General features: G+C 41.4%; 2 protein-coding genes across 2 annotated transcripts in view; both read right to left on the minus strand.

Moving 5' to 3' along the window:
- LOC108898818 (immunoglobulin superfamily member 11-like) overlaps positions 1-8,540 on the minus strand; it is an 89,554-nt gene extending 81,014 nt beyond the window's left edge. Inside the window, 1 exon segment of the mRNA XM_018698886.2 lies at positions 7,956-8,540. Coding sequence (XP_018554402.1) covers positions 7,956-8,016 — 61 coding nt within the window. The 5' untranslated portion in view covers positions 8,017-8,540.
- Positions 8,541-12,118: 3,578 nt separating this feature from the next.
- LOC108898819 (uncharacterized) lies at positions 12,119-14,322 on the minus strand. Its single transcript, XM_018698887.2, has 4 exons — positions 14,158-14,322; positions 13,682-13,803; positions 13,197-13,361; positions 12,119-12,320 (listed from the first exon to the last, which is right to left on the minus strand). The coding sequence occupies exons 1-4, from the start codon at positions 14,177-14,179 to the stop codon at positions 12,315-12,317; spliced, it is 315 nt and encodes a 104-aa protein (XP_018554403.1). The 5' UTR covers positions 14,180-14,322; the 3' UTR covers positions 12,119-12,314.
- Between the last annotated feature and the right edge of the window lie 327 nt (positions 14,323-14,649).

A 14,649-nucleotide genomic window follows, 5' to 3' on the forward strand; every position in this document is an offset into this window, starting at 1 on the left:
AAAAGTGGAGGTAGCCATTACAGAAGAGCACACATAACCCATCGTGTGCAACAGTGAGCAATTTACTAAATTACATTCCTCTAGAATATGAAATTATCCACAGTGTATTTTTAGAGCCTGCGTAATTATCTGGTCAAGACAACTCAATGGGCCACCATGTACTCAAAGCAGGTCACAGGATCTGCATTATCTCTCAGTGTGACACAAGCAGGCTCAGCCACTGGGTTCATCAAGTCCTGTAAGGTCATTTAGTCGTTATGTGGATCAATTAACAATCAATTTCAAATTAGTGATGCAAGGCCACAGTACTCCAGGGACTGCAGCTGAAAATACATATAGTCCTTGCTTCAGGACTCGTGTCAGGAAAGTGACCTAAAACCACCCACAGCTCAATCGGCATCCTTCCTCTAGGCCTGCTGTGAATGCAGCTCCGACTACAATGTTTCATGTAGCTGTCTATCATAGCGCACTGGGAATAGACTGCTTGCTTGCCCTGAAGGAACAGTCTTGTGCTTTTGTTTCTGAATTGTGCTAAACGCTACAGTGCTGTGACATCTGCTCAGCTGAGAAATGTAACTTACAACCTGTGTCTGGGGCCATGGCGTAAAAGTCTGATAAATTAATTAGCTCAAGTCATTCCCTCAGTGTGCTGTCAATATGCACTCCTCATTTTATACTTAGATCAAAGAAGTGACCGTTTATGGTTATCCAAAAAAATATTCTGGTCTTTATGGGAGCTCTCAAAAATCTGAGCAGCAACAAGGATTCTGCCGAGACAACAAATCCCCAAAACACCTAACAATACAGCTTCAGATAGAAGTAAATATCCAGGACATTAATAGAGCTTAGCAAGCCAAGCAAACCAAGCCAGAGGTTCAGGAGGAGGCTGAGGTGGAGAAGCAGCAGCAGCAGCACTCAGTGTTGGTATCAGAGAATCAAGTAATAGTGAGAGCTGAGAGTTTACAGAGGCCACCAACAACCCCTATATGAATGTGACTGGATGTTACTAGTCAGCTGGTAGCTGAACAGATAATGTGTCAATAAGCCAATGATATTCTGACACTGAAATGAGCATGACTTCAGTTCTCTGTCTGTTACTTTATTTACTCCCTCTAATTTCTTAATTTGCTATTTAAAACAGCTACTTTTACATTATCAATTTCTGTCTAATTAATTTAATTTACTACTGCTTTATTTTAATCTTTGACTGGGATCTTCAGCCATATTTGGCTGTGAAACCAGCGTCTGAATCACAGAGGAGCTGTGGTATGGCTTAGCTTCGTCCAAAGGTTTAAGGGTTGTCTTGAAAAATAACCATTAATATTTGCTAATGCTACAATGGATGACAAAAGAAGGTCTTAAAGTCTAATTAAAATCTAATGTCCCGTCATCTGTCATTTTAAATGCATGTGTGCAGCTCTGGCCTGGTCAGTGCGACTGAATTTATCTGCTGTCAGTAATACCTCTAACGTGATTGTTCAGGACATCAGCAGGGTATCTTTTATTTACAGTGGCTCATGGGTTGCTTTCATGTTTGTTTGTTTTTAAGGTGCACAGGTATTGAGTGTTGATTTGGTGTCTGATCAGCAATTCTAAATGACTGGAGCTCACCTCCAGACAGCTCATTCAGTTCAGCAGCCTCTCTCATCTCATCAGCACCCTCCCATAACGGTTTTTCAGTACAATGACAAATAAAATATGAAACAAATTAGTTACAAAACTAGAAACAGGCCTAAATTGTTATTTTTGGGAGGCACCTACAGGTTAGTGGTCGAGGATTCTGATTGGAGGTCTGATCTGATCATGGAATATGCCTCAATAACATGCTGTATTCCTGCTATGTGGTCTAGCTATATGTTGTTTTATTCATTGTTAACACCCCTGTTCTTTTTTTTTTTTTTTTAAATGCCCATTTTCAATTAATTTCCTTAAAGCTTCACTGACTGAGTCAAAAGACTATTCACAAATTCACCCGAATGAACAGCTGAACAGACTGAAGTGAGTTTTCTTTCATCTTAACAGTGAGCTCACTGGAGAGCTTGAATCTGCTTAATGAACCTAAAAGACAATCTGACTGTCTGGAAACCTGGAGATCCGTGATTGGTGGATGAAACCGATGAGGTCATTACAGTCCGGGGGAAACCTTGATCCTCTGGGATCCACTGTAATTTATTTGCCAGGGGAATACGAGGGCCCGAGCACACACACCCTCCCTGTTAGCACACACTTGTGGGAATAATGTGTTCACAGAAGCATTTCCCTCATCATTGATCTGAGCTCATAAAGGCTCACAATGATAAACACAGCAACTATTCCTGGTAATACCAGAGATCAACTTAACGACCCTCTGGTAGACACAATTGAGCGCTACAATACATCACACACACACACACAGACAGGGAAGTGAATGGTGTAGGTGGGCTTTGGTGAAATATAAGTCAATTAATATAGATTGTTACAAACATTAATGTTTGAGCAGTTGCCTTAAAGACAGAGAAAACAGCACTATTTGTATCAGGCTTGCGAGCACAGATCAACTAAGGAAAGAGCTTGATTTAAATGCAAACTGTAGGATTTTGATGCTGGCACATAAACCTTTTTAGCTGAATATGATTTCTGTTCAAAAACTGTTACACAGATTTAGAGTCAGATTGCCGTTTGAGAGCAGGTTTAACGTGTGATAGAGTCTGCAGCGAAACAGTAATTATTCTGTTAAAGCATTGTCTGTGGAGAACCCTGATTTATGACTAGTTTAGAGTGCTGATTCACACTGATGACTTTTTCACTCTCTTTGTTCATGCTTAGCTTTTGGAACATTCACTGACAGTAAGTAAAAGCTTGCTTAATGCTTACATCTGCCACATGGATAAACTGCAAACTAAAACTTGAAAGATTGATAGTTACAAAAAACTTTGTAAAAGCTTTTTTACCATATGACACTTTTCAAAACTCTATTAAATGGCCACCTTCATGTTGCATCTGCTCTTGACAAATATCTCCTGAGTTACTGATGTGATGTGCAAGCCCTGTCAGCAAAGGTCCTGTCAAACCTCAAGAGCCAGCAAAGCAAAACTGCTCATTTCAAGGAGAGGATCTTCAGGGTGCCACGACATGAGGAAGACATCCGCTTTAAATATGTATAAGCCCAGGGCTCTTCACACAAACACACACACACACACACACACACACACACTTAAAAGGAAAGCCAAGCTAAGAGATCGTCTCATCCGAATGGTACAACCTGTCACAGTATGTTATGGAACCGAGATATGTTATATATGTAGATTCACTTATGTTTTGTCATCTTGTCATGGATTTTTTGGGCTTTTTGAATTATATCTTCCTCTCTGCACCTGTTACCAAGCACACAAAGCACTATTGTAAGACTGTGGAGATTTTTCCTTTTGCAGGTTTTTAACTAACATCAGCTTTCACAACAGTGACATCAATTTCAGACTTGATCCACAGAGAAGTTGTCCTGTGAATGATCTTGAGGCTCAAGTACGCTCAGATAAACCTGGTTACTGTTGCTCGTACTGCAACACAGATTTTGATTAACTGTCTTACGTGTCAAGTCATAAAATAAAAGTTGAGAAGCTCCATTCACACAATTCCTCTGCACAGAGTGATGCAGCAGCAACGAAGTGAATGAACTCACACTGGAAAGCAAAGTGTTTGCCACATTATACGTACTCTGAATGAGCTTCTGTTTTGATAAGTGACACCCTACTTCCCCAACAGTCTTTTTAATCATCTAACCCAAATGCAGTTAAAAACACAACTGATCACATTTCTGCATCAACAGCATCACCCTGTTCCCTACACGCTCATGATTCACTCATGATTCCCTCATTTGCCACTTTGATTAAAGGTACAACCAACCCCAAAATCTCAAAGCCCCAAACCTCCAAACCCCCAAACCTCTGTGAACTGACCACATCAGATGTTTGCCCCAGATGCTTGGCCAAGTGCCGTGTAGCAGGGCCGCCTGTGGACTCTTTGGGGCCTAGTTTAATGTGTGCTTAAGAGACCGTGGGACCAGGAGGATGCTGCGCTCTCTCTCCTCCAAATATCTGCCCATCATTTATTCATTCACACTCCCAGGATGGCTGCCGCCGCCATCATCTGAGGACCCTGTCGTCTGAAGTTCTCTGCGCCTCTGTCGCTCAAACATACACACGCATACGCACGCACATGCACTTTGCAAGCGGTCCCAGAGGTCTTTTAATTTTTTGAGAGGCTATTTTTAGTGAGAAAAATAATCGAGGTGGAAAGTTCCATCTGTCCAACACTCTTGTTCCAGCTGCTCCTTTTTAGCAGCAGGCAGAAGGAGGAGGGGGAAAAAACACTACTTATCAGATAAAACTGACACAGACTGGATTTTTTATCATGTGCATTCTGCATTAGCAGGAAGAGAGGCATGTTCTACGTTAGATTCTAGGAGCGTTACATTAAGAAAAACTGTGCAAGATCACCTGTGGTTACAAAAACCATGTATGTTTAATGGCCTGCTGAGCTGTGCAGCCCTCTGCACCTCTTTAACATATTTTTCTCTTTTCAGAGTTCTTGTCATTCAGGTCCCTCTCATCCCTTGTTATCTTCAACTACATGCAAAAAAAAAACTAACAGAATAAAACAAAGCAGCTTTGAAGAGGCAACACAAACATCCTAGTAAACATGGTTTTGTTGATTTCAGATCAGTTTTTATTGGACCTTCTGTCCTAATATATAATATAATATATTGTAGTTATTGAGAACAGATGTTGAAATAATGGTTATATGTAAATCTCCGTCCTTACTGCTGCCGTGAACACAGTGCAACTGTGTGGCATCAATCATATTTGAATGGTGAATTGATTTGAATGACAGAAGCAAATCTAACCAAGGAGACCATGTAAACAACAAACAAAGCAGGCTCTGCTCTGTAATTTCATACTGGGACTTTCAGAAGAGCCTTAAAGGTTAACAAGCTCACAGAGAAAGTGCAGAAGGGAACTGGTCTAAGTTCAGCTTTGATGCAGACATGAATGCCCTGAATGTCAATGAGCTTGAGAAACACTTCACGTTGTCTTTCCTTTTCCATGCTCGAGCGCTCCCCGTCCCTCACTGGACTCTTCATTTCAAATATACAGACAGTGGGATGGAAGCCTGGGGGCCTAATCCGAACATTTCACTGAATGCAAATTTGAAATGTTCTATAGGATCTATTATGCAAACAACCAAAACAAACAACTGTGAACTGAAGTTGAAAAGTTCAGAGCCACCACCTCCGCTTGAATTTAATTTGCTGAATTGATTAGACCTCCAGATCGGTCCCTGCCACACCCTTGAGGGCTGTTCTGGGTGGATCGTTAAAATCGGGGTAACATGGACTGAGCAGCTCTGTGTTGGTATCACCAGGGGGATTTGTTGTGACACCAGCTGAACCAATCCGATTATTAGCATAGAGCTTCTACTGTTTATTCCTCTAACTTTTAGAAACTTTCTTCACTTCAACACTTCACACACTGCGGATCTGACAAACCCTACTTTCCTTCACTTTGTAGCTGGAAGACGCCCATTTCTAACCGAGAAGAAAAGATACAATATTTATGTGTAACTGGGGAGGGTTGATGGCTGAAGGAGGACATGACATGTCCTCTGACTAATGCTGAGAGTACGAAGGGCCCTGCCATGAACTTGGCCGTGACTGATGCCTGCCCAAGTCACTTATGAATTTTACTTCCTCCTGTCATAGTTGGTCACAGCTTTCTGCCTTTCAAAACTTTTCTCTTTTCACCTTTTTTAACTGTTTACTGCACATCCACTGCTACAGACATACTGTACACATACTGTACATCACAATACATCACATCACAGCTAAAAAAAAAGTTTTTTTCCTATAAAAAGAGGTCAGAGATATTGTTAGAAAGATTGTGAAACGATTCAGGCCTGATTGTGTAATAATCACATATGATACGGTGTCTGCTAACATAATGAACAGATCGGATCAATCTAGCGACAATGTCTGACATGTAAAAAGTGGAGGTCAGTACACAGAGCCAAAACAAGCAACCCACAATCAATACTGACTTTGCTGCATCAGAATGTATTTATAGAAACACTGGCAGCTCCCCACCAAGACGCAAGAGGAGAGAAGGAGAAACTGTCAAGAGAATACAGCTTCTTTCGGAACAAGTTGGCTTGTTAATAGAGCTGCTGAGCTCATACAAGCAGTCTGTTCTTATTGTGAAGTCATTTGTAGACTCCAACCTTGACTCGTTGCAGTAACTGGATAGACATGTGATCACTCTGGAAGGAAAAGAAGGAATGACCACAATCTACCGTTTTCCTTTCCAACCATTTTATCAGAAAAGGGGCAGACTGAAAATCAAATCATGTTGTGTACATATGAGTGTGTGTAACGCTGAGTGAAGCTGACAAGACACTATACATCCACTCACTGTGGAGGTATACGGCTAAACAAGTGAGCAGCAGAGTGAAACACCTGGGCAATCAGGTCTAAATTCAATCTCACACAATTGTTCTGTCCAAATTGACATGTCAGGCTGGTGTGTGTGTGTGTGTGTGTGTGTGTGTGTGTGTGTGTGTGTGTGTGTGTGTGCCAGACATGGTTCAGTGGGAATGCTTTGTGTCCTGACATGAGGCCGTAAGGGGACTGGGTTGGCGTTTTCCAGCATTTTTCCGCTCTGCTCTGCTATTTTTCTGACAAAGACGTGAACATTATGTGAAACAAAGTTGAAGATTATTTCAGGGAGCTCATTCATTTTCAACTTCCAGCCATTCAACAGTCTCCTAATGCATTTGAACCATCTTCATTCATTAGCCTAAATCATATTTGCATGAATACATTTACTAATGATGCTCATTTATTAACAGGCACCATTAATCATTTCTGCAGTGTTAGTTATGATCTCTTAAGTTTTGAATTTTGCTCTGTAACTGCTTTCTCTGAACTACAGGAAACATCTTATTTAACAAAATAAGACAAAAGTAAGAGACAAACTTTATCTGTCATTTTCAGGATTTCAGGGACATGACATTAAACAACATGAAGTACATCAGACTCACTAAACTTGCAGCCACTCTCAATAGGAATATCGTAGGATTGCTAAAAATAAAAATAAGACCACTGGATTAAGAAGTGAGATAAGGTCAACGAACACACACATACAGTATAATTCCCCATAGACAAATTATAGGAATATATAGTGATTTTCCTTTGGGGTTGCCTGCTCTCCTGTGCTGCCTGGTCACCATGCTTCTCGTTAATCGGGCGGATTACCAGCGCAACCCTCCACCGTCTGCTCCGTTTCTATTTCAAAACACAGACTCTCCCACTCCTATGCCACGTTTTAAAGCGTATCAGTGGCGGTTGCATGGTTTAAAAAAACAGTAATTTAAGGTCTTGTGTTGTGTAAGGCGCGCAAAAGCGATAACAGGCACGGCAGAGCGCATTATGGATAAGACGAGCACAATCAAAAGTGCTTTTGGGAGAGATGACATGGCGACTAGTGCTGGGGAAAAGTCATCCTAAATCTGTGCTTTAGTTTTTTGTGGAAATGCCGGGGATTTGTCAGCCTGATCCAAACATACAGTATTAAGGAGGGGAGATCAAATGGCTGTGGCACGCGCTCTTGGAGAGGAGAGGTTGAGCCCGTGGCACAATTTAATTCCAGATACATCTGTTTTTGTAAAACTGATGCAGATGTATTGTAATAATGATTTGTCCACGTGGTTCAAAATCTGTAATCCTTTTGAAATATTTCCCCAAAACATATTCTTATTATCTTTACTACTACTACTACTACTACTACTATTAGTATTATCATTATTAGTATTAGTATTAGTATTAGTATTAGTATTATTAGTAGTATTAGTATTAGTATGTAAAGGGTGCATTGTGCTTGCAGTTTGGGATGGCTACACAAGTTTCCGAGGGCCAGGTAACTTACCCTCCATGCAGAAGATGACCATCCAGGCTATCCATAGGTCCGAGTTATGAAACTTCACCATGGTTCCTAACTGTTCAGTGACTCGTTCTCAGTTTTACCCGGTGCCTCCTTCTCTGTGAAATCACAGCTCCGCTCACACTTTCCTCACAGGAAAGTAACTGTTCTCTCTGATGGCTTGAGACATGAAAGCAGTCAGCGGTTTTACGCAGCGCACACCGGCGACATTTTCCAGAAACGGCGTGAAATGTTCAAATGTGTGTGGGGAAGTAACGCAGAGAGCATTTCTATCCACCGGGCACTCGTCTCCTCCTTCGGGCGCTTTTGTACTCCTCCTTTCCTCCCGTTCTTGGGCAGCCGGCGGTCACTCCAAGACTATCTTCTTTCCTAGACCTCTCCAGTCAATTTACGCACGCTTGGAAAAACTCAGTGTCCACCTGCTGGTGAACGGAAATCTGCCCACTGCCGCCGAAAAGTGACTTAGAAACAGATCAGAAACTGGCACTTTTCCCGTCCGCTTGGTGAGTCTCTCCAACGCGTCTTGTTGCGCTCCATGGTTTCTCGTCTGTTCTGCTGCAGCTGAGCCGACCTGAGAGAGTCAGAAGCACTGGAAATTATACGACTTCCCATTACAATTTTTCAAAATAAAACAGGAGCGAGAGATAGCCGATACGGAAAAATAAAGGGGAGGAGTGCAGATTAGTTTTGACAACACCATTCATGAGATGGCTAAAGATTCGTCCTCTCTGTCGCTTTCAAAAATGATTTAGAAAAACTAGCACCGAATTTTTTGAAAGGATTTGTAGCTATGATTAGTTTAAACCCGAACTTCTCTGACCACGCATTTGAGCTTAAAATGTAATTCTCCCCTACTCCAGTGTTACAAAATTCAACTTAACATGTTTAAAGCGGGTTTATTTACATGTATGATGTGCTACCTTGAAAAAGCCTTGTTCACAAACATGGCGGTGTATCCTAAACCAGCAAACTGGAAGACAGTGGCCTTTAGTCCGCAAGGATAGGCCTCCAGGTGTACAGGCATACAGTGACCCCTCTTTTTACACATAATGGTCTCTGGTTCTGGGACCGGTTCCATTCGGGATCTTGGTGCTATCTGACGAACTACCCCGCGTTTCCACGTGTTTTGAGCGGAACCTTTGTAATTAAGGATAAAATCACCCACGGAGGGCAATGAACAACGGAACTTTCCAACCTGCAGACCGTGACACGCCCACTGATGTTGGCACGGTTCGCGCTTGGCGATTGGACAGCGAGAAACTCACCTGGACCCAGTGTGCTTTTATTTCCCGGGCAGAAACCCGCCAGACTTCCTGTTTCAGTCTGAGCGTGTGTGCGCGGCTTGACGGCGCTCAGCAGCGGATGATTGAGATGAGCTGTTGCTGGGAAACCGCTGACGCCAGTCGGTCGGTCTGTAGAGGGAGAGAGAGAGACGTTCGTGCCCCCCTGCGGTGCGACCACAGAACGACCAACAGAATAGAGCAGAATATTGGTGGTAGTCTTTGAGACCATGAGAATACTTTCTATACAGCCTTATATAGATGTATGACATCTTAAACATTTCATAGCATACACATTTATGAGAAATCCAACAAATAATATCATATATTAATTCACTAGAAAGACTATGAATTTCTGCTGTGTGAAATCAGTGGCACCCAGAGAAAGTCACAACACACACAGAGGAACACACACACAATACAAACAGGCTACAGATTTCAGTGCTTACATCCAAATTGTACAAAGACAGTGACACCTCTTTGGTTATAAAAGACACTGAAGGTATCATTTATTTTTCTGAAGAGTTCAATCATAATGAATCAAAGATGTTGTGTGTAATTTGTACAAAGCAGGAGATATACTGTTGTAGAGGATAAACCACTAATTCAAAGATGAGAACTTTTAGTGAGGCACAGCAGGGGAAAGATCACAGTGAGTGACTGCAGGCTGAAGAAACCACTCCCTGATTAAAAAGAAGCAGTAGAGGAGACTGCATCAAACAACCTGTGTTCAGGCCTCTAATCACTCTGATCCACTGATCACACTTTGCTCACCTCAGCACTAAATGACTGCAGGACCCTACACAGTTTCCCAGCCAAAAAAAAGTCGAGTTGGGTTAAATATTTTGGAATTTTCTTCCTTAATTTGATTTTTAGACATCAAGAAGGGAAAAATCAAAGGGAAAGACACAATCATCCATCTATCCCTCCATCCTTTCTTCTGCCCCTGAAGCCGTTGGCAGGAATTCACAGACATTTTGCTGTCACTGCACACAAATAAGGAGCAAGTTAGAGGATCCTAAGGATGCCTTCAAATCACACTCTCTGTTCATCTTTCCCTGTCTGTCTCTTTCTTGTGCTGAACTTGACACTTTTCTCACACGCACCCATCCTGAAAAGGTCATACAACTTTTGTGATATTTCATTCATGCAAGATGGCTCCGAGGGGGGGGGGGGGGCGTACCAAGTGCACCAGGTCAGATCTTTGAAAAGTTTAAAGTCCTGCAGAGTGTTTAGTGTATGAGGGAGCTCTCTAGTGTCGCACAGGGGCACATGGATTTTATGAGGCACTGATGCGGGTACAGCTTGATCACTGGATGCTACATCTCTGTTCTGTTCCTGCCAAAGCACAGTCACAATTACTAATTGCATGTTTCTCTGACCAACAGTTACTAACACGTACGACAAAGAAAATCTCACAACGTACAAGCTGGAACCAGAAAATATCTGTCATATTTGCTTTTAAAAAATGACTTTAACAATTGTGTTTTGTGCTAAAATGCTGTTGTTGTCATGATAACAGCTGGCAGTTGCACCTGTCTCATGTCCTCACTTGCTCTTTAATGTGGATTGATATGCTGGTTTTTTTTTTTGTTTGTTTTTTGTTAAATTTAATCTATGGACAAATGCAAATGACACCAGTGATGTGCCAGGTCAGGTGGCAGAAGTGGGACAAAATCAAACAGAAGCAATTTATGAAGTCACAACAATCTACAACAGCAAGGAAATGTGTTAAAAGGATGAAAAAAGTATTCTGAAAAGACATGCACATTTGTGGCACAAATGAAACCTCATGCATGTTTCATTTGACCAGATTAGTTCATCAAGACAGTGTTCCTGTACGTCACCCTCTGATCTATCCCTTCAATATTCCTTTACAGGTTAAAGAAAGTATCGGTTTGAACATGATGGATGGGTTAAATTGGGTTTCTCCAGCAGCCACCGAAAGATGCATGCTTGATTTATTATTGATTCTCTTCTGAAACCGCTCCATTTTTCTTTTTCTTTTTTTCCCTGCACCCCCATAAAAGATTCACAAGACCTGAAGGAGATCCTCATCGCTAAATGTTGTAATTCTCTTTTCCTGACAGTCCTGGCTGGAGTTCATGAGAACTTGAATATTGATGTTAGGTAAACGGGTCATCCTTTGTTTTACTGCTGCATCATTTTTTCTTTCAGCTGTTGGACCCTTTGCTGAGAAGCTTTTTGTTGTTGTTGTTGTTGATCACTTCAGCCAGGTTTGAGGGTGTAGATAGAATAAACTACATCAGTGTGTATAATAGTTCACTCTTTCTCCAACTGCACCAGCTACATTAAAATTCTGTTTATACATGATTACATCAGTGACAGTAATGTAGTATATAACAATATAACACTGAACAGGGTCCTTCAACATAACAAGCACTTACTTCAGTGTTTTTACATTTTTATGTAAAAATGTAATGCTGAACTTTTACTTGAAGTGGAGTATTTTTACACTGTGCTATTGTTACATTTACTTAAGTACACGTATTCTTCTGAGCTATCAAATATAACTCCATGCAAAGTGCCTTAAAGATTAAACAATAATTGCCCTTTTGTTTAATTATCCTTTTTTATAAATGGAGCATATTTTGGTCATTTCAACAAGTTCAGTTCTTGCCTGCATGTCCAAAATTTTTCCAAATGTCCCTCCTACTACCAATTATAATTTCAAGCCCCAACATTGTCGGTATATTTTTTAAATTCTAAAAATATAAATCCTTCAATTCAAACTCCTTTCATCTTTTACTTGAACTTTGACTGACCTTAAAATGGAAAACGCTGCCATCTAGTGGTGAAGAAAAGACTGGACAGGAGAACTTTACAGAACAGAAAAGCTGCAGTCCGTTTGTTTGTTGTCAGAACATTTACTTAAAGGAATTAGCAAATTTGTTTACAAAGTACCACTACGTTTCTGTGACACCAGCGACGGAACCAGAAGAAAAGTTGGTGCCACTGCACACTCAAGCACAAACACACACACACTTGGTCAATAGACAAGATCATAAGAGTCTAACAGAGCAGTCCTGTCCCCCAGGAGGCATCAGTCCTGAAATGACAAAAAGGACAATGCTGTTACTGCAAAGAGGATGCATGATTTATTAAAAGACATCTCCAGTGCCACAGCCCCTTCTGTATCTTTAATGTATGAATCCTTCCGGCAGCAGCATGAGCCCTAACAAGCACCATTTTTGGAGGAGGAGTGTTATGAAGTCTAGTCAGGCCAGCGCGTCTGAGCGTCTGAGCATCTGAGCATCTGAGAACAGCGCGTTCACCTTCATGCAAACAATTAGACAACAGTTGTTTTATGACTCTCCTTTCTGACCAGTTTCCCCTCTCTCCCACACTGGGCAGGGCTCTTCCTTTTTTTTTTTTTTGGATTTGTCATTTGCACATAAAAACCTGTTATTCATGCAAATGTGACTCAGTGTGTGTCTCTGTTTTCTTAGTACAGAGGTGCAACAAAGTGAGAGGAATTCAGTCTTAAGGTGATAAGATCGTAGACATTGCCCTGAGATTGGGTGCAGGTTAACAAGCTAAAAATGGTTCTGCAGATATGGGAGATAGTTACTTGACAACAGTATGAGCTATAAATGAAAACAGTGTACACACACAGGAGGGTGTAGTGTGCCAGGTCTGATTGTAACTGGCATTACAGGTAAGACCTGTTTGTGGATATTCCGCACAAACTACCAGGCTGATGACTCAGTTGTCAACCTTTGTAATGAGGTGTGACAGCTATGTTGACCCGTTGAGCTGCATTTTATTGCATTTTGCTATCTAACTGTCATGAGAACCACAAACTGCAGAAGGGTAACGTGGTAACACTTGTACACACTGTTTGTATTGACTGTGGCCAACACTAAAACCATTTTGTGGAATCAAAATTTTAATTGGCAGGAGATCTCAAAAACTGTAGGTTTACCTCATCACTGCTGGAGGAAGATGAAGATGAGCTGCCTGATTTTTCTTTTTTCCCTCCCTTTTTCTCTTTGTTCTTGTCCTTCTTCTTGTCACCAGATTTATCCTTCTTAGACTTGTCCTTACTGTCAGATTTGTGCTTTTCTCCAGACTTGTGCTTAGAGTCGTCCTAAAAAATGTCAAAAGATTTCGAACAGTTCATCAACTAAATCAGTTTAGTTTTAAGGATGTACTTCTTGAGTCCAGTGATCATAATTAATCAGTGCAGAGCGGGAACTGTGTTTAACACAATCTATGGTGCCACAGAGATGGCATGGATGAGGAAGATTTACCAGAGAGGCAACCTTTTGATACCAGTTTTTCTGGTTTTCCTGTCATTCAAAGAACGACACAGGTTGCCCACATCTACTTCTCAGTACCTGGAAAAGCTCTTAAACTCATGAACTACGTGAGCATCTTTTTAAGAATCTACACACACAAAGCTCCTACCTTGTTCTTGTCCTTGTCCTTGTCCTTGCCCTTATCCTTGCCCTTATCCTTATCACCGCTCCAGGGCCACTTAAACTCATCCTTCTGAGCCTCCTCCTTCTTCACCTCCTCATTACCTAATGCTGCAAAAGAGACAGATGTGAGCAGGCATTAAGTATCAAGTGTGAATAACAGTGAGTCAGTAAAAGTCCAATAAAAGTCACCAAGAATCTCAGTCACAAAAGTCTTCAAACTGCAAAGTAAAGCTACACATTAAATACACCAAGCTGGGACTCTCCCTGTCAGTTACTTTTATTATCAAGCATATTTTGTACTGGACATTCAGTTAAGCTGTTAAGTACAGAATCTGTCCCCAAACTGCCTGTTGCTTTTCAGTTCCAGTTTTTAAGACTTGAGAAAAGACTGAAGTCAACCGACCTCCATCGAGCATTAACAGAGATTCCCACCAAATATAATCGACCTAACTGTGAACAAACCTGACGACAGATTGAAATCCATGATGACTCCTCTTCGGCCGCTTTTCCAAACAAGTGACAGGCAGAGGATGACAGGCTGCTTTTCTCACAGGAAACCTGTCCCGACCGCACCTAAACCATGTGACCTAACCGAACCACGCCCCATCCCTTATCACCGCTCCTGCTCATAGGCTCACGGTACGTTCACGTTTATGTTATGCGCGTTCATTTACGACAGGAGAGCTATGTTCAAGTGCAGGCGGAAATACCACAGTGAATAATTCTGTGCATTTTACAAAGCTGCACGTTCATAAGTCTGTCAATAAAACACTTACTGAACATGTGCAGTGAAATATATCTAAGTACAGGGGAGAAGACAGTTGGTAATGATGAGGTATGGCTTTGTGTCTGAGGCACAAAGGAATAAATGACATGTTTGTTTTTTTAAACTCACTGAGTGACTAATAATTACAGGTAATCATAGACATAGTAATTTCGTTACTGCTTAAGACA

This window comes from Lates calcarifer, linkage group LG21 (genome assembly GCF_001640805.2).
Source record: "Lates calcarifer isolate ASB-BC8 linkage group LG21, TLL_Latcal_v3, whole genome shotgun sequence".
Classification (NCBI taxonomy): domain Eukaryota; kingdom Metazoa; phylum Chordata; class Actinopteri; family Centropomidae; genus Lates; species Lates calcarifer.